We start from the raw sequence: 20,976 nt of genomic DNA on the forward strand, positions 1-20,976 counted from the left end.
AACTAAATACTAAATATAAATTGTTTTGTGCCTTTTCTTGTTATTGTTGTTTCGTTCGTTTTTTGTTTTTGAGGTAAATTCACTAAAAATTTCATTTACTTTACTGCTCTATAAATTGCAGTATTTTTTGTTCGTTTTTCATTTCTTTTTGATTTATTTTATAAGCATAAATGTTTATATATTTTATTATATAAATTCATTTATTTAAATTATTGTTTTCAAGTCCGTCTGAGGTAGCATTTTTTGTTTTTTGTTTTTTATTTTTATATTTTTATAGTCAACTTTGGAATTGTTTATATATTTATTTTGCTTTTATCATTTATATATATTTCATTTAGTATTTTGTTTATATTTAAAGTACTAATGGTCATTGTACTTTTGCCCTGAGTTGTTTGTGTTGTTGTTGTTTTGGTTTTCTTGCCTGCTGCATAAAAAATTAGCAAAAAATGTCTTTACTGGCGCCATTTGTCTGGTTTATCTATTCAAATCTGAATCGGTTCTGCTCTATAGATGTTGCTCGTTCTATATATACAGTTAGTTTTTGGCATAGGTTGCTCTATATACAACAAATTTGAAATGTTAAAAATAATATTTTTGAAGAAGAAATTTCTATAGTGTTTAGGTTTTTCTAGATATTTTTTTGAAAGAGCAGTGTTGCAAAACGTTTTTAGTGTTAGTGTATGTTAATATGGAACTGTCTTGTATATATTAGCACACCATCTCTTAATCCATCATTTACTTAGTTCTCCTAATTTTGATTTCGACTACTTTTTGATTTTTGAGCAAATTTGTGCATAAATGTTTTTGTTTTGAATTTTCTTATATGCTGAAGCTTCAATGTGTTTACCCCTATCTTTTCTGTAGGTTTTACTAGCACTACTATATATATATATATATATTATACCAAATCCCTTAAGCTAAGCGCACCGAACCCAGCCATAGACACACCTATGTCCAACTATCTAAGTTAAGCTGGCGACTACGATATATGTTTCGGTTATATATGTATATTTATATATCGCCTTTCTCTTCTCTATCGCTCTCCTCTGTCTCGCTCTCTCTCTTTCTGTATTCCATGCTTTGCGACTTATGTATTATGTACGTATTTAATTTTCAATTTTGTTTTTGAATTATGGTATTTTCTTTCTTTCTTTTTTTTTTGTTTTTTTTTTTGACTAAGTTAGCTTTCTTCCTTTTCCGTTTCCGTTTACGATACGTTAATGGCTTTTAAAAATTACTATTACGCATAGGAACTTTGATATTAATCACTAGAGATATAGATATATGTGTTGTTTTGGTATGTTATGCAATGTTTTATGTTTATCATTTATGGATTTATATAGAAAAATATGTTTTTAGCACACAGTGTTGCCAGCTGAAACGGACTTGTTGTTATTTGTTTATTATTTTGTTTATAGTTTGATTTGTTTGTTTGCTTATAGATCGTTTTTAGTATCGGGTTTTATGTTATACACAAAACGCATGCATTTGTGCCACAGTGGTGCAGACTCGATCTCTGCAATTGCTGTAGCTATAGCTATTGTATATAAACTTTACTTTAATGAGCTCAACTAATATGCGCACTCAGTCTTTTGTAGTTCCACTATTTTGTCTTGTCTTCTTGTCGGTTTAACTGGGCTGGGGAGGCGAATACTGCTAGCCAGCACTGTAGCCTGGTTAGAGCAATCGTAATGATGCAATGACACGAGCTGAATGAGGTGTTTTAACTGTAGATTGAAATTGGAAAAATTGAGCTTATCTTCGTATCGAATAGTTCATTGACGTTTGAACTTTCTCAAGTTCATATAAACTTTAAGCTTTATTAAATGGGCTTAATCTCATTTAGAGATTAATTTATTATTTGATGCTCTCATCAAGGCCCACACACTTTGTATGTAGTTTTAATTGGATGGTCTAGCATTTTAAGTGCCAGAGTTCATTAAAGCTTAAAGCTGCATTAAATGTGATTTGATAAACCCAACTTATTGCTGCTTAAAACTTGTATAATTTAATTATTTCATGCTCTTATTGTTTTCGGTTTATCGAAGATATTTTGTTTGCTCATCAATTCTTCCTATACGATTCTCTTTTAGTTTAATCCCAGCTTAAGCTCGTGTCATTGCACCATGTTTGGTATATGCTTTTTGAAGAAAACGGTTTTTGGGGTTTCTTTTATCTTAACTTACATACGCTGGCAACACTTAGGTGTTGTTGTTGTGATTTGTGTGTTCGGTACCTGTTGACCTCTGAGCCCTGCCTGGGCTTAGGCCGGTGTCAGCCTGAAGCTCAGTGTGGTCGACTCCGAGGCGCGCACGCGCACCGGCAGATAAACGAGCGCCGGTGCAAAGAGGCCCTCGGCATCGGCATCAGCGGGCGTCAGGTGGAAGGCCTGCATCTGGTATGCCTCCTCCGACTTGTCCGGCTGGGCATAGCTGGCCGGCTTGCCGCTGCCGTTGGCCAGATCCGCGCACAACTCGAACGGCGAGGTGGCGGCCGAACGCTGAGCCTGCAGACCGTTGGGTGTGCCCGGCTTGGAGTTGTGGCTGGGGGTCACACTGGCTGAACGGGCCTTGGGCGAGGCGGCAGGGGCGCCTGGCGAGGGCGTGGGCGTGCCTGCCTTGCTGTGGCTGCTGTTGTTGCTGTTGTTACTGTTGTTGCTGTTGTTGTTGGTGGTCAGATTTGTGGGCTCGATTTCGGAGCGTTCAGCTTTGAGGGCACGCTCCCTGCTCGGCTTGCTGCGGGCCTTGCTCTGTGCGGCGCCGAAGGCTCTCTCTCGATCCGCCTCCAGTGGAGCGTCGCTGCCATCGTTGCCTCCATTGTTGAGCAGCGCATGGGAGCGCTCGTGTATGAAGAGGAATGCGTAGTAGGGCGTGGTGAAGGGGCACAGTGAGCATTGGTATTCCTTGAAGCGTGGCGTCTGCTCGAACATGCCCGGCAAGGGCAACGGCAGCGGCATCCCTTTGGGCAACTGCATCTGGCCGAACAGCTGCTGCTGGGCATTCTGCAGCGCCTGGGCTAGATTGTTGGCAGCGCCCGCAGCACTCCCATTGGGTATCTTGAGCGTGGGACTGTTGGGCTTGCTGCTGCCGTTGTTGCTGCTGCCGATGGCCGACTGCTCCAGCTCGCGAAGTTTCTCGATGCCAGCGGCGCCGTGTTCGTTCATCAGATGCGTGCGCAGCCACTTGGAGCTGCGGAACTGTCGGGCACAGAGCGGGCAGAGCTCGTTCGATTCGCCACGCAGCGGTGTTAGGTTGATCTCCGGCTCGAGCAACTGTTGCTGCTGCTGCTGTTGCTGTTGTTGCTGCTGTTGCTGCTGCTGTTGCTGCTGCTGTTGCTGCTGCTGCTGCTGTGCCTCGACTTTCAGGCCATTTTGTGCACTGCCACGCGGCTGAGGCAGCGGAGCGCCATCCTCGATGATGCCGTGCGTATTGTGCTTGTGCACGCGCAGAAAGTATTTGCTGCAGAGCTCCTTGTTGCATATGTTGCAGACGACGCCGCCGATCTGTGCCCCGTTCTCGATCTCGATGCCGTGCATGCGCTGCATGTGGGTCTTCATGAAGTACTTGTTGCACAGCTCCTTGTTGCAGATCTCGCAGTAGCTGGACGTGGGCGTGATGGTGTAGGCGGCACGTGGTGTGCCGGGTGCCACGCCTCCAGCGGCGCCACCCGCAGCGGCAACCGTTGCACGTTCCGGCGTGTAGAAGCCCTCGCGAAGCGGACTGCTGCCGGGCAGACGACCCAGATGCACCTCGGCGATATGTTGCTTGAATTCCTGTGAGTTGGCAAAGTCGCGCTCGCACGTCTGGCAGCGCAGCTCGTTCGGGGTGGGCGTCACTGCGTTGGGGGAGCCCCCAGCGCCGCCCACTGGCGATAGCTTAAGTGGCAACTGTTGCTGCTGTTGTTGTTGCTGCTGCTGCTGTTGCTGGTAGAGCATGGGATGTCCCTCGGGCAGCAGCTGTCCGGCATGCTCCGTCATCAAGTGGGCACGCAGGGCATATTGATGCTCCAGCTCCCGGCCGCACAGGTGACAGGGCAGCGGGCGCTTGCCATTGAAGTCGTTGAGCTGCTGCAGCATCGATTGCAGCTTCTGCAGATTCTGCAGACCCACCACGGAGTTATCCAGCTTGTCCTGTGGCGGCGTCGTCTCGTCGTAGGGCTCCAGCTTGATGCGCTTGCTGGGCTGCTCCTCTAGCTGCTGCTGCTGCTGCTGCTGCTGCAGCGGCGGCGGCTGCTGTTCGTCGTCCTGCTCGGGCTGCTGCTGCTGCTGTTGCTGCTCCTGCTCGGCAGCTGCCTTGGCCAGCATCAGATTCAGTGGCATGAATGGCCAGCCAGCGGGCATCAGCGGCTGCTCCTCCTTGCCCAGCTCCTCGGGCGGCACAAAGACGCCGTGGCGCTTCCATTTATGCGTGCGCAAGAAGTAGCGATTGGCGTACTCCTTGCAGCACAGCTCACAGAATGCCTCCGGCAGCTGAACGCCGAGACGTCGCAGCTTCTCTGGCGCCCAGTTGGAGTCGCGCGCCTGCTGCTGCAGCTGACTGGGCAGCTTGCGAGGCGGCGGCGCAAAGGCCACCTCCTCCTGCTCGAGCGTGAAGTCCTCGCGAAATCCTTCGGGCAACTGATACGGCTTCTGCTCCGGCACGGCTAAAGCTTCCGGCGTGGGCTCCTGCTTGACCGCCGTCTGTGCAGTGGCCGGCGTCTGCTCGTTGGGCGTCGGCGAGGCAGTGGGCGTGGCCTGCTCATGCTGCTTGGCGCGATGGCGACGCATGGCAAAGACGTTGGTGAAGCGCTTGGAGCAGATGTCGCAGTGCACTGCCGGTGGTGCGGGTGGTGTCAGCTGTGGTTCAGGTTTCTGTGGCGGCGGCTCACGTGGCATTTGCAACGTTGGAAAGATGGAAGCTGAGCTGCTGCTGCTGTTGTTGTTGTTGTTGTTGTTGTTGTTGATGTTGCTGATGCCAATGCTGTTGCTGTTGCTGTGGTTGTTGTTGCTGCTGCTGCTGTTGTTGTTGTTGTTGTTGCTGATGGTGCTGATATTGTTGTTGGGCGTGGTCAAGTCACCGGCGGGATCAAAGATGCCATGCTTGTTGGCCTTGTGCGTCTTCAGAAAGTATTTGTTGCAGAACTCCTTGTTGCAGAGCTCACAGTAGGCCTCCGGATTGAAGATGCGCAACGGCGGACGATTGAGTCCATCGACGCCGGCAAAGCCAGGCATGCCCAGAAGTGGCCAGCCAAGTGCAGCCTCTGGCGGAAATGCAAAAGCGGGCGGCATGCCGGGCAGCTGCTGATGCTGCTGCTGCTGTTGGTGTTGCTGCTGCTGCTGCTGCTGCTGCTGAGCCATGGCCTGTAGCCAAAGTTCATGCTCCTTGTTGTTGCCGGCATGCCCGTTGGCCAGCTCCAGCTGCTGCTGTTGCTGCTGCAGCTCCAGCTGCGAGGGACTCTCAGCGCGCTCCAGCTTCACTTTGATGGAGGCCAGCAAGTCCATGGGCTCGTCAGACGACAACTGTCGCTGCTGCTGCTGTTGTTGCTGTTGATGTTGCTGCTGTGGCTGCTGATGATCCTGCAACATGTGCAGACTGAGCTTGAACTCTGTCTCGAAGTTCTCGCCGCACTGCTTGCAGTAGGTCTGATAGGGATTAATTAGCTGCTGCTGCTGCTCTTCTTCTTGTTGCTGTTGCCGATGTCGTTGCTGTTGCTGTTGCTGTTTCTCCTCCGCTTCTGATATGTCTTCGGGCTGCAGCTTTTGCTGCTGCAACAGCTCGAATGTCTCCTTTAGCTTCTCTATGGACTTGGGCAGCAACATCTTCGACAGCTTCTCCTCGTAGTCGATTGTCGCTGGGTCCACCGGACCCGCTGTCGCAGTACCCGTTGCGGCTCCCTCCTCCTGCTCGCCGCCACTCAGATTGAGCGCCTCCAGACGACTGGGATTGTGTTGCTTGCGCCGCTTCTTGGCCGCGTCGCTGAGCGCCTCGAGCAGCTGCAGCTGCATGGCTGCTGCGTTAGCTGCTGCTGCAGCCATTGCAGCCATCGCCGTCTGATCCAGACCGCCAGCTGCCTCGCCCTCGCCCTCTCCCTCGCCTTCGCCGTCGGCCTCGGCTTCGCCCTCGACCTCATCCTCGACTGCTGCCATGTCTGTCTCATTTGTGTTGCTTCCAAGTGGCTTAGACTCCGCTTCCAGAGTGGGTGACATTGCTGTGTTTGCTGCAGTGGTTGCTGCTGCTGCTGCTGCTGCTACTGTTGCTGCTGTGGCTTCATGTGTGTGACTGTTGTTGTTGTTGTTGGTGTTGGTGCTGCTGTTGTTGCTGCTGCCGCCGCCGCGATTTGTGTTGAGTGTGGATGAGTTGGAGACATCGGAGAGCGCTGTATCCTCGCTGCTCAGATCCGGCGGTGGGGTGGCATATATGGATGCGGCCATTTTGGATGATATTACTGTGAATGGAACGAAACAAGAGGAAGAACGACAAAGCATCAGGCCAATGTACTTTAATTAAAGAAGCCCCAAAAAACTAATTGGGTGTCTAAAGTTGCGAGGAAGCTTAAGCATGCCAGCTGAATATAGTACGTGGACTACGATGGGTTTTATTGGGGTTTAACTATAACTGGTTAGTGTGGTTGGTCAAGAGAGGGGCGGGGCTGGGAGTGGGGATGGAGATGTATGTGGTGGGAGCCTACGGCATGAATATCTGGAGGCTTAAATCGTGTTAAGCTCCACCCGCTGCCCTATCCTCTCCCTCACTCTATATACATATATATCTCTCTCCCTCTCTGTTGCTGTCCTGCTCTATGCTGTAACTTCCATTCAATTTTATTTCTATTTGCCGCAAAAGTATGTTGCCAAAAATGTTGTACCTACACACACTCACACTCACACGCACACACACTCGCACAGCTGGCATACAACATTTTGTGTCTCATTTCCTTATGCGCTTAATTTCATTTTTCTTCTGCTTTTCCTTTGCGCTCTGTAATTTTTTTCTTCTTCCTTCCAGCACTTTTTCATTTTTGTGCAAATTCTATGAAAAATTTTTCCATTATGTACACAAATACATGCGCACACAGCCCATACATATATATGTACATGTATGTGTGTGTGTGTTGTATATATAGAAAAGTTTTTGTGCGCCCAGCTGCCACCCACACCCGCACACACACACACACACACACATACACCCACACTTGCAACCCCATTGCCGCACACGAAAATTTATACAAAGTCATCCGATTTAAGGAATACAAATTTTGCTTATTTTGTGTGGCCAACACACACACACACACACGATAAGTTTTTCTCCACCCACCCACACACATATACATATACACTCATGCATGTCCTGTGTAATATTTGCCAAGCAGTCTCTGCCCCCCCTCTGGACGGCCCCAACTTGAACTGCGCATAAAACTTATAAAAATTTTCTTCAACATGACTTGGTAAAATAAATTTGATTCTCAAGAAAGCAAAAGGAAGCCGACAACGACACGAAGAAGGCCCAAAAACTGGGCGGCGGGTTGCGCGGGGCTGGGAGGGGGGCAGTGGCTGACGAACAGCCAGCACAGGCTGCCATGCAACCGTCTGTGTGTCTGTATGTGTGAGTGCTTGTGTCTGTGGCAAGGGGCCAAGGCAAAGGCAAAGGCAAAAATGTCGAAATGAACCCAAAAAAGAAAAAAAGAAAGTAGAAGAAAAATAATTTTTTTTCCCTATTTTCTCGACGTGAAGGCAGAAGAAAAATATTCTCAACTATGCTGCAGACATAAATTAAGTTTCCATGGTTGGAAATTGGTTCTCTCGTAGATTTTGTTGCTGTTGTTGACTTTGCTTTTATACAATTTCAGCATTGAAGGCCCAAAACCCCTGCCCACCCAATCTACGCCCACTTTTGGTACTTTGCAGGAGTTAAGCAAAAATGCCTCCCTATATGCACATGTGTGTGTGTCGGTGTCTATGTGTACGCGTGTGTGTGTGTGGGCGGCTGACTGTGTTTGGGATTTTTATAAAGCCTAAGGTAGTTTGATGTTATTTTATTTGATTTCTTTTTTCTGCGTCTACTTAAATGAAAATGGGCAGGAGCAGAGTGTAAACAGTTCTGTATAACAGACTGAGAGGCAAGAAAATGCGTCTAATTGGCATATATAACAATGTGTTATAGATGAGTAAAGCATTATACATAAAACATATATGTACTTGTGTATGTAAACATATATATGTATATATGATTGTGAGTGTGCTTCAGATTTATATAGAAGCTAAAGCTGGCTTAAATATTGGGACATGCTACGAACTGATTGCCCAACACATTAAATATGTGATAAATCTGATAAATTTACATCAATTGGTAAATATTTCAAACTGTTATACATATACATATAATATAATGGGGCTCCCTTGGAGCAACAACACAATTTGATTCGTCTAAAATAGGAGCTTTTTTTTTACAATCAACTTAAATTACACATACAATGTTCATGCTCCTATTCTTCACCCACAACACATATATCATTTTATATAACAACTTAAGTTCGCTTAAGTAAATACTCATTGAAACATTGTACGTGAAGCTCAAGAATATATATCTCTTTTCCACACTGTATAACAGTTTAGTCTCACTTCATAACATCGCCTGAACAGACACTCCAAACCTACAGCGATCAACCTCCTTGACAACAGCGCCACAACCAGAAGGCTGAGAAGTCACCACCCACTAGATCGTGGATCAGTAACCTCTATGATCACGTACTCCAACCCACACACATACGTATCGTAATCCCGCTAATATTAAGCAAGCTCCAATGTTCACTTAATTTAATCCCCGTTTTGCAAAACAATTTACTGATTGTCGCAAAAGAATTTAAAAAAAAAGAAAAAAAAAATATAAAACTTCACAACACATACTCATTAAACTGTTATATTTCTGCAACAAAAGGCTCACTTTGCTTGCATTGAGCAAAAGCTTATCGTTTATTATCTCAATGTTCAATTGTCGTCAAGTTCTACCACGTTTCGTTCACTTTGCTATTGCACAAATTCTCGTTAAGTTCGCGCTGTTTGCCGAGTCGCTGGCGCATGCGCACTTCGCTGCTGCTGCTCGTGTCCTGCCAAGTGGCTCGCTCAATTTCAACTGTCGCATGACGCAGCAGAAACACCAAAACACAACAAAATTGATGAAAAAACCCCAAAAAAAAAAAAAAAATAAACGTCAAATCGCAGTTACAAGCGCAAAATCAAAACAGCAATAACATTGATACTAAAATCACACACATATGCACACACATGCACATATATGCACAAATGTATCAATGCACACCCCGCAGCACATTTAATAGTTTTCCCAACACACACACACACACATTCATACATAGATAGCTACCCACAGCATTTTTACCCAAAAAACCTCAATAAAACACCCCAAAATATCAAAAATCAAATAATTTCCCTTAAAAAAAATACACATACTCACACACACAGACCGACAGACACATGCAAGCGACAACTGAGCGACGCGTCGCTGCTCGGAAAACCATTATAGCTCCGCCCCTTTTTACAACTTTTCACTAACCACCACACACACACACACATGCACATACACACTCATACACACTAACACACTCTCACATTTCTAGTTGACTTTTTTTTGCCTCGTGCTCGTGCCAATTTATCATTGTTCGATAGTTTTTCAATTTGTTTTCTTTCCAGCTACTGTTGCCGTCTCTTGTTGCTGTTACTGTTGTTGTTGCCATCGAGTCGCAGTTGTTGTTATTTTAATGTATTCAGCATTCTGTGACTTTGTCACGACTTTTCTGTCGGTCGCGCCCTAAAAAGTTGCTACGCGATTTCCGATATGCTTCATTCCATGCACACTCCAATGTCTTCCATTGTATTCATATCTTTGGCGAGCGAGTGCATTTGACAAGTCTCTCTCTCCCTCTCTATCCCTCTCTCTCTTTCAGTCTTATAAATGGGCATGTGTGTGTACCGCATCTGATTGTAGCAATTGCTGCATAAGCCCCTTCCCTCTTCCTACTCTTAGGCTTTAATCTTGACACAACTCAATCTTCCATATGAAGCGATGTAATTGCCGTCTTCTTTGAAGAGTTCTGCTTATAGGGCGAGCGGGTCGGGCAGTTAAGTCTCTTTATCAAATATCTGTTGCAGCAGATAATTGAGAAGTATTTAAGCATATATATTTTCGTATTCCTTTGGTGGTTGCTAAGAACATTTTTTGTGTTATACCTGAACTCAAGTGATGTTTCGGGGCTTACATGGTTGGTAAAGAAGTCAATTAGGCTCAATTAGAAGTTATCAAAATATTGGTGTGAGGTCAACAGCAAATTTTTATGAGAGTTTTCAAGGGGCTCTTAGGTAGATATATGAAATGTTGTAATATTTAATAATCTAAGCGCTAAGTCTGTATGACTGAGGAAAATTGAAATATATAGGTAGAGTTAGTAGAAACAACTGTTGTTTGACCTTAACAATTAGTTATTCAAATTGCTTGGCAGAACTGTTTCTGATATAAATCTAAGCATCAAAACTGTTGTATTATAATTTATTATTAATTGAATGAACTGAATGTAATATTCAAGCAAATATAAATTTTTAATATACAGAAAATTACTATAAAAAAAACTCTTATTCATAAAACTGACTAAGGGATTTCATGAATAAGGAATTTTTGATCAGCGTTTGATATGAGCTGCTGACTGAACTAACAGCAAATTCACTATATATCTTTTAGTATTTTCATACTTTATTTCTTAAAACCCATTTCGGATGTGTCAGCCCCTCACCCATTTATTTCTAAGTCATAATCTATTCTTAACCAAAAAACACTTAAATAAATATTTTAAGTAAGAGAATATTTTAATGATATTCTATACTCTCGCATAAGCAATCAATAAAAATCACAACTAAATCAGAATGCTTACTCTAGGCCTAGCCCAGCTGCATTACCTAAATCAGATCGGATCGACCCACATAATACGTAACTCCCTTGACATGTATTTATAACAGGCAATGTTTGTGTTCCAATTTCTTCCCCTTACGCATTGATAGATTGATTTTGACTTTACAAGATGCTCGCTCGCTGATATATGTGCTTGCCACCCCTTTGTCACAGCCCCCCACTCTGTATGCCCAGCCGCCCCCACTCTCATTCATGTCAGGCTAACTAGACAGCACAGAAAGTGAAAGTGAAAGTGACTTCTCTGCTAGCTAGGTTCATCTCTCAGTCCGTCTGTCCGTCTGGCTGTCGGCCTGTATGTCCTCATGTTTGTCTCTCTATCTGTTGTCCTGCCATGTCCAATGCTCGCAATGCTTTCTGATTTCTGGACATGCGCAGCAAAGAGTGTGGCTCTACCTACTCCTCCTCCTCCTCCTGCTCCATACATTCAGCTCTCTCGTACGCGCTCTCAGCACCGGCTACGACTCCTTCTCTGCATGTGTGTGTGTGTGTGCGTGAAAAGTCCAAATACGCCGGTTGAACGAACCAGGCGAACAAAATACAGCGGGAGCAGCAGCAGCAGCAACAGCATTGAAAAGCCATTGGTCAGAGCGCGTGGAGCGCGTGGAGCGCATGGAGCCTTCAGCCTGCCTCCCAGTTGTCTGGCCACGTCTCGTGGTCAAGGTTTGCTATTGACTTTCACTTTTCACATGTCGGCACATGTCCGTGTGTGTGTATATGTATGTGTGTGTGCCCGCTGTCCCGTGTTGCGGTTGCCAACGGTTTCGTTATAGCCGATGCCGGCACTTTCGCTTTCTACACACACACACACACGCAGTAGGCATTTGAGAGTGGGCGGGGGGTGGAGACTTGTGTGGCTAGTGGGTCAAGCGCTGGTAGGCGCATGTCTGTTGCTGTTGCTGGACACAACACGTGTGTGCACTCGAAACGTAAACAAAAGGCGACGGACTACAGTTCGAATGGACGTAATTATAGTTGTTCCTCTGGCGCGGGTGTCAACTGTCGCCCGCCCTGACAGTTCGTCAGCTAAACAATCATTAAAAGAATTTTAAACCGCATTTCTGCTCCCTCTTCCACTCTCACGCCCTGTCTCTCTCTCTCTCTCTCTCTCTTTTGCTCACATTTGCATGGACAATTACAATTGAAATTATTCGAATAGGTCCTGTGTGTGTGTGTGTGTGTGTGTGCGTGCGTGCAACTCCTGACAGACCATATGATTGATATATGAGCATGACCAGCCTTTGCCCCCGTACGCGCATATGCCGCATGTGACACCCCCGCCTACTGCTGCGTATGCAATTAATATTTTGTTGAAAATCAAATTGAAATTATGCTTCTAAAATCAACCACCAAATGGGTTCACGCCAATGAGCGGCGCGGGGGGAGCCGCTGCAGGAGGTGGGCCGATGGTTTTTGGCTATGCGACAAATTGATTTTAGAGCTGAGCACACAGTTGTTTTTGCTGCTGCTGTTATTATTATTATTGATGTTGTTTCAGTGCTTGTTGAGTGGGCTGATGCGGAAGGCTTGGCAGGGCACTAGCCATGGGAAGTATAGAGTGCTAAAGGTTAATTTACTTGTAGAACTTTTTGTAAATTTATAAATAATTTATGTTTATAATTTGAAAATTTTCAAAATATTCTTAAGCGTATAAATTGAAAAAATAAAATTTTTAAATATAAAATATAAATCAAGAAAGAATATTTAATTATAGATGTAATATTAATGATTATATGATGCTGATTTGAAGTAAAGTCTATAGACATTAATGGCTTTCGCAAAAATTAATTCGTGTTTTATCAAGGTTAGACCGAATTGAAGGTCTAGGAATTGGAAGATTTGTTGATATATTCTTCATATTCAATAATAAACATCAATTTCAGATATAGTTGGATATTTTTAAACTATTTTAAAATTATTTATGTATAGTATTTGCCATACATATACATATACAATTGATGTTTCTAGCCCTGTGCTTCCTAATCATATTCTATCATTACGAAATTCATTTCTCTTCAGCTTATTTTATCGCTTAATTATTAATGTTCTAATAATCCATGGAAGAAGCTAAAGAGAAACGATTTTTGTAATAATAGAATATGATTAGGAAGCGCATCTCTTCAAAGATACAAGCTACGAATCAGATACTACAGCTTTAACAAAGTTAGTTAGTTGTTAACAAGCTAAGAATTTTCCTTAATTTTAAATTTAAGAAATCTCTCTAATTAAGCAAATGTGATGCAATTCATGTTGCCTTAAATGTCAGCTATTATTTTTAGATTAAGGGCGCTCTAACTAACGGATACACACGCAGACACCCACACACACACAGAAGTAGAAAACCTCTCATAGAACACCCTAACAAATAAATGTACAATATTTCTTTACAGTTGACTTGGCAGCTAAATTTCCAACAATTTCTGCTTAGCGTGCTCATTAGTCGAGAAATCTCATTAGAAACTAATGAAGGTGTGTTGGCAATAACAACATACACACACACCCATACCCACACACACACTCACACAGCTAGTTATACTGGACATCATTTAGTGTTCGACTCTGGCTCATTATGTTAAATTTTTATACATATTTTTCGTTCACATTTCTGCTATATTCGCATCTCGCTGTTGATTGGAGAAATGGCGAACAAGAGTGAAAAATTAATTTGGCCAGCCAGAAAGAGAGAGCGAATGTGAATGCGAGTGCGAATGCGGCTATTTCCATCCCGCTCAGACACTACATTTTTTCTATCAAATATTATTTGTACAATAAACTAAAATGAGTGACTGTATGTGTGTGTATGAGCTTGTGTGTGTGTTTGTTCCATCCCCCAAGCGTATGTACGTATGTGTTGCTGTGTGGCATGATAAAATAAAAATACGAAAAATGTGGAAAAAATACAAGAAAAATTAATAATGAAGCACACACACACACACACACGCTTAGAGACAAGGACAAGCATGTAGAGTATATAAATATGTATGTGTGTGCTTGTGGGTCTGCCAGATATACACAAGCCATTTGCTTGTATGTGTGTGTGTGTTTGCTGGTTATTTTGGGCAAGGGCGGCGCAAATAATAATCATTTTTATAATAATGCAAGTGTATCTCAGCCAAGTTTTGGCCTTATGTGTGTGTGTTGGGGGGGGGATGGTGATGGCGGTGGTGGTGGTGGTGGGGTTGGGCGAGCAGCGATCGTCATCGGCATCGTTATCTGCCACACAAACAGCCAACCCCTAAAAGTATGCAGCAAATAATTTCGAGCGCACAAGTGAAATCTATCGCACAAATCGCAAATTTTGCACAAACTATGCGAAAAAGTAAGCGCTAGCAGCAACAAAAATTCCATAAATTTTTGCTGCTACGCTTTCCCACTCATTTTCACACACACACGCGCGCAGTTACAAGCATATGTCGAGGGGAAGTTTGCAATTTTATCACACACAAACACACAGATACATATAGAGACACCCCCCAACCTCCTCTTGCAACGACTTTATGAAACCATCAAATTATTTTCTTTTCCATTTCTGACACTCAAAAGAAACGCAAAGAAAGCAGCAACAGCAACAACAACAACAGAAACAGCAACAGCAGCAGCCGCTACAGCTGAGGCAGCAGCAGCAGTAGGTGAACAAAAAGGGAATTACATGGCTGCGGCACAAAAGTAGTTGGGCCAAAGGAGGCAAAAATATTATTTTCCAGTTACGCTCGTCTCCGTCCACGTCGTCATGGCACATCCTTTACATTACTTTTCTTTTTTTTCTTCTTCTTGCTTTTCTGGCTGTGCTGCTGGCTCAAAGTTTGTGGCCCCCTCCTCGCTCTCACTCTCCCTCTCTCTCTCCCCCTCTCTTTCTCCGGTCTGCCCACATGCCTTGCGGGTTACTTTTTCCATCTCGGTTCGTTTCTGTGTGTGTGTGTAAGAGTGTCTTTGTATTTGTGTGTGTGTGTGTGTGTGCAGCTACTTCGTCTTATTCGAGTACGAAATTTTTATGAGAAAATGCCTGCCAGCTCAACTGCTGCTGGTTGAAGTATCTGTATGTATGTGTGTGTGAGTCTGTTTACTTGAATACCCAGTGGGAAACAGATGCATGAAAAAGGCAGTACTCAATGCAGGCTTTCGCTTAACTCTGCAGCAGTTCATAGAGTAAATCAGTGAGTATTTCTGGAAAGTTAATTTAGCTAATATTATGAATGTAAAATTCTTACAAAAAGACGTGCTAAAGGACCTACTTGAAACAGCATTTCTGTTAGCAATGACAATAGTAAATAAGTTGAAAGAGTATTAGTTGCCTACATAGCTGCTTCTATAGCTAACAGACTCTATATAGATTCCCCACCTATGAAGGTATCTAAAGCATATCCTTTCAAAAAATGTATAGGTAAACACTAGTCCTTCGGTCCCACTGGGCAACTGGTAAGCGTCTCTGTATGTATGTGTGCATGGGCCGAGTTATAAGCCTCAACTGTGCTGTATATCAAAATATTTAAAAGCAAATATAATATTGGTGGGCTAAAAGGCACTGGGGAAATGGAGAGAAATGGGCAGGCCATAATAGAAAAACACTTAAGCAGCCCGCCCAGTGGTCGAAACGGCTGGCTGGGTCGGGTGTGCGACTGGCGCCTTGCTCTATGCATGTATATACGAACAACAACAAATATCAAAAGGCATACAAAATGTAAAAATATTAATAATGAGCCAAGCGACGGCGCAGAGCAGTTGCCCAAAGGCAGCAACACAACCAAATGAGAATGTGGCGGAAAAATTGTGGAAAATTTATTGATTTTGACTTCGAGAGGAGAGCGCAACAAAAACCCAACAAGAAAAAAAAAAATAGAAAAAATACAAAATAAAATAAAGTAAAATGAATGGCAGAGCGGCGCAGGCTATAAATGATTGGCTGAATGTTTATCAGGCTCGGACAAACACCCACACAAAAATATATATATATATATGTGTGTGTGCGTGTGTGTGTGGGTGCATTATAACGAAATTGATTTCGATCTTATCTTGCTTATCGTTGAAATTTTTATATTTTTATTGGCATTCGCATTAAAAATACTTAATCTCACAGCGAAGTTATTATGGCAGCCACCCTCCACTTGTGGGGTTGCGCTTGGGGATTGGCAGGGTAGCTCTTTAATAATGTCCATATCGAAATTTTACTTTATCGCCATTTTTCGCTGGCTCTCTTTTTTTTTTGTTTTTTTGTTTTTAGTGTACGTCGTTCGTAATATTATTATTATTTTTACGTTATTAGCACCCGTAGGGCTCTCGCGGCGTATGCGTAATGCGCAATAAAACGCGTGTGTGAGGATGTGTGTGTGTGTATGTGTGTGTGACTGTCAACTAATGAGACTTTTTAATAAATTGCCCCACCATTTTTAGTACAATTTTCATTATTAATAAAACTTTATGACATATATATCAGACGTATGTGTTGTGTAAATGTGCGTTTCTTTAATAAAACAGAGTCAGTTGGCAGGCGTGATAGACCAGGGCATACCCTGTTGCCAACAAGAGTGTGTCGGTTTTGTTGTGGTAAAGTATATATAAGAACTTTTGACTCAGTAATGCTCTGTTTTCTGCTTTTGACTACTCAGTATTTCGCCTAAGTATTATTAAACTTAAACAGGATAATTTTATTTATATAATGTTATCATTAGCCCACTGTTTATAGCACTAGGAGATACCATATACACAACTTTTTAAAACCCCTTTGCTTGTTTTTGTTTTTTTAATGTTTACAGGGTATTGAAAAGCTCAAGCAAACAAAAATTTATGAGTCCAATTAAATTTCATAAGTTCCCAGTCATATGTGTATGTGTGTGTGCGATTATTTGACTTTCCGTGTGTGTGTGTGTCTGTTTATTTGTGTGCGTCATGTCCACGTCAAAGTGGGATGTGCATTAGAGCGCCTAAAAGTGGATTGCTACCAAAAAAAAAAAAGGAAATAATTACCATTGCAGAATTTATGATCGAAAAACCTTTTAAATTTACTGTCTAATAAACGAAGGGAACGTTGTTAAGTAGGTCTATATGTTATATACCAAAAAAGAAGACGCTAAAAAGTCGAACATAACAAAAATGATACCTTAGCTGTATCTATATATAGCAGGGACCGTAACGATTATAACTTTTATAGGAAAAAATTAAAAAATAATTATTATTTTTTGATAAATTAAAAAAAAAATTATTTTTAATAATTAAAATTGATTTTTATGATAAAAATCAAAAATAATTATTACAAAACAATTTTATATAAAAATCAAATCATAAGTCTTATATTTGATTTTTATTATAAAAATCAAAAATAAAACTTATGATTTGATTTTTATTTTAAAAATTGAAAATAAAAATTGAATTGATATATCTCTTGAAGTAAAGGAGCTAGATCATATATCGGCATATATATATGATCTACGCATTATTACCTTTCAGATGATATATAATATGTATGTAAATATGTACATGTATACGTACATATACATTAATTATATACTTAGACGCTTTCCCAGGGCACTTGCGCTGTTCACTTGCTCGTACCTATTCAGCAGATAATGTGAGGGGGAGACAGATGCAAATAAAGCATAATCACTGTATATATGTACATACATATGTTTATATGTATATATACGTATTATTGTCACCTTACCCTGCTCCCATAGATATAACACTTGGTATAAGTTTACTATTTATTTAGTTTTAAGAACATTATTTTTTTTATAGAGTCTGCACTTAGGTTAGACCTTAAGTCTGTCAGCACAAGCTTAAGCGCAGAAAATACCCTTTGGTATTATTTTTTATAAAATGCATTGACCGATAGATGCCCACTGTGCGTATGTCATTATGCTCTAGTTCAATCAATCTCTTTCACTCTTTTGCGCCTAAAGTAAATTTTTTATCTATGGGAGCAGGGAAAGGTGACAATAATACGTATATATACATATAAACATATGTATGTACATATATACAGTGATTATGCTTTATCTGCATCTGTCTCCCCCTCACATTATCTGCTGAATAGGTACGAGCAAGTGAACAGCGCAAGTGCCCTGGGAAAGCGTCTAAGTATATAATTAATGTATATGTACGTATACATGTACATATTTACATACATATTATATATCATCTGAAAGGTAATAATGCGTAGATCATATATATATGCCGATATATGATCTAGCTCCTTTACTTCAAGAGATATATTAATTCAATTTTTATTTTCAATTTTTAAAATAAAAATCAAATCATAAGTTTTATTTTTGATTTTTATAATAAAAATCAAATATAAGACTTATGATTTGATTTTTATATAAAATTGTTTTGTAATAATTATTTTTGATTTTTATCATAAAAATCAATTTTAATAATTAAAAATAATTTTTTTATAAAAAATTACCAATAAAAGTTTATCCTTTTTTTGAACTCGCCATAAAAAAATATCCTTATGTGTGTTTTCCTCTCTCTTTTTGGGAATACTTTTGAGCCTCAATTTTTTTAAATGCGTAACACTTATTTGCGGTCCCTGATATATAGACATTGAGATTATCATAGACCAGGTAGACGCTTCTCATGAATTTCCTATGATCAAAACACCTGCTATTTAGAATTTCTATTGTCCCAAATCAATAATAATCCAATGTCTTTAATATAATAGATAGGTTCAAGGATTTTCTTAGTTTTCAGCTGTCAACCTCAAGGCATGCAATAAATGTTTTAGGATTGTATGGATAAATAGGTATATATATTTGTATATATAGGTTATATTGTATATGTGTATGTCTACTTCATTTAGATAGTTCTTGTGCGTTAACTTCCTGCAAGTGCTTAAGGCCAATTTGTAACTTTTATATTGTTTATATTTCAGCTAGAAATTAACGTCACTCAGATGATTAACTAAGGGATCGTAGTATATATAAACATATATATGTATATAAGCATTAAGCAATACAGTTCATATAATCTTGCCAATTCGTAAAGCCAATTGTAATTTTGTTTATTAAATTTTGTTGCCAATTAAAATTTGGTTTTTCTTTTAGTTTTTTTTAGCAAGCAAATTTGTTTATAGCGCATAATTTGACTAGGGCTTAAACTGCGGTTTTTCGGATTATGATATTGTTTAGCATTTTTTGGTTGTATTGATATTGTTATTGTTGTTGTAGACTTTAGCTGTGGAACTCACAATGTCTCTAGTCAGAGAGCGCACCTTAATCCTACGTGTAAACTTATATGAAAACAAACGCGCAACGTTACGAGTTTTGTGTTTCTGATCAGAATCAGTTTATGAAACTTCATTATGTTGAACAAAAATACGTTAGCTAAGAAAAATTGCAACATTTGTTTTCTCTTTATGATTCCTTGATTTATTTTGTTTACACTTTTGCTTCGAGATATATATAATATGTATTGAAACACTTGCTTGGCCCAGCACTTGATCAGTGTTATTTGGCTTATAGAAATCCTGGGACACGTTTTTGTATTCTTCTTCTGGATTTGTTATTTCAAAAACACTTTTTGTTCACTGAGATTGGCTTTAGATTGCATATATTTCATAGAGCTGTTGTTGCTTTCTTGTTGTTGTTGTTGTTGTTGAAACTTACAGAACTTGTACAGGGCGTTTCACTTATTTATCATACCGACAAGTCTAGCACGCCGTTGTGGTGGCCACGCGCGGCTACTTCTGCACCACGTACGCGTTTTCTGTAGACTGAATTTCGATTTGGACACAGCCTGTCGCCGCGTTTGCCCTAAAGGATGCACACAACTCCCACACAGAGACAGGCCCGAGAGAGAGCGAACCCGAGCCAGTGCACGAGAGAGAGTCTTGGAAAAACCACCACCAGCCACAGCAGCAGCACCATCATTACCACCACCGCCAACAACAGCTCCCCCAACGCCCATTCGAGCAGTTGGCGGCGCTCTGTTGCTATTTTGTTTACCTTCGTTGCGGGGGCGATCGACTGCAGTAGGCGTGGCGCTCTGCTTGTGAGGTAAAACCGAAAATTAAAAAAACTGTAGCATAGTTTTAGGCTGCACCATAAATTGAAATATATACATATATGAGCTTTGTCCCTATATGTGTGGCTTATTAACTGCTCGTGAGCCTATATATCTCTATATATTTGTATAGCGCGCCCACTTGATGGATTCGCTACACACACACACAATCACCGTCACACTCACGCACACACACAGCAGCGTCACCCTCAGCACACGGAACATGCGCACTCGTTGCATGCTCTCTGAGAGTTTGTTCGCTGGTCCACTCCACGGTTTTTTAATATACTTTATCAACATATCGCAGTCTCTGATAAAACAATCATCGTTTATGGTGCAACACGCTCAAAGTAAATGCCACACACAAACACAAACACACACTCACTCGCTTAGCTCAGAGCATGATTGAGATATTGTGCCTACCCCTCAGTTCTACCCTGCGGGGGTGGCTCAACTCTACTCGAGTCGCGTCAAGTCCTCTGACAATAGCTAAACTGGGTTAAATTCAAATGCAAAAAAATACAAATATATACATATATACATATATATGTATAACCAGCCCACAAATATGGGTAATGATTTTTGAATAACTCCCTGCGTCTAACCCACCGACTTGCCACTAATACGAACACACACACACACACACACACAAATGCGTATGCGTAACCAGCGCTTAGCGTGCGGCCCGTTAAAGGCTGCCCAAAAAGTTTTATTTCATAGGGGGAGCAGCTAAATGTACGCAGGAAATGACAAGGCATAGTTTTCGCAATTCTTTTAAACTATAAACAAAACTAAAAACGCGAGCAAACAAAAAAATAAATAACCTAACAAGTTAAGCGTGATAGAATAAGATATACCCTGTCTCTTACACATTCCCAAAGTTTTTTTTTTATATTTATTTATTAAAGCCAAGTAATTCCCACAGTAAAACCAATTTTATTTCTTGTATACAATAACTATATAAATATTTTTATTGCTAATTTCGCCTAAAAAACTTTCATTATTTAAATTTTACAATTGTGGCCAAAAT

General features: G+C 41.5%; 1 protein-coding gene across 4 annotated transcripts; it reads right to left on the bottom strand.

Moving 5' to 3' along the window:
* Positions 1-134: 134 nt before the first annotated feature.
* Positions 135-19,679, bottom strand: LOC108612248 (uncharacterized). 4 transcript variants are annotated; one of them, XM_089466568.1, is made up of 3 exons: positions 19,550-19,650; positions 16,022-16,881; positions 135-6,423 (listed from the first exon to the last, which is right to left on the bottom strand). In XM_089466568.1, the coding sequence occupies exon 3, from the start codon at positions 6,407-6,409 to the stop codon at positions 2,264-2,266; it is 4,146 nt and encodes a 1,381-aa protein (XP_089322694.1). In that variant the 5' UTR covers positions 6,410-6,423; positions 16,022-16,881; positions 19,550-19,650; the 3' UTR covers positions 135-2,263. The 4 variants fall into 4 exon arrangements, with proteins under 4 accessions (XP_089322694.1, XP_089322692.1, XP_089322693.1 ...); XM_089466566.1 differs by lacking the exon at positions 16,022-16,881 and having other exon boundaries at positions 19,550-19,679; XM_089466567.1 differs by lacking the exon at positions 16,022-16,881 and having other exon boundaries at positions 19,132-19,652.
* Between the last annotated feature and the right edge of the window lie 1,297 nt (positions 19,680-20,976).

Source organism: Drosophila arizonae, chromosome 4 (genome assembly GCF_054131065.1).
Source record: "Drosophila arizonae isolate 15081-1271.41 chromosome 4, UAZ_ARI_1.0, whole genome shotgun sequence".
NCBI lineage: Eukaryota > Metazoa > Arthropoda > Insecta > Diptera > Drosophilidae > Drosophila > Drosophila arizonae.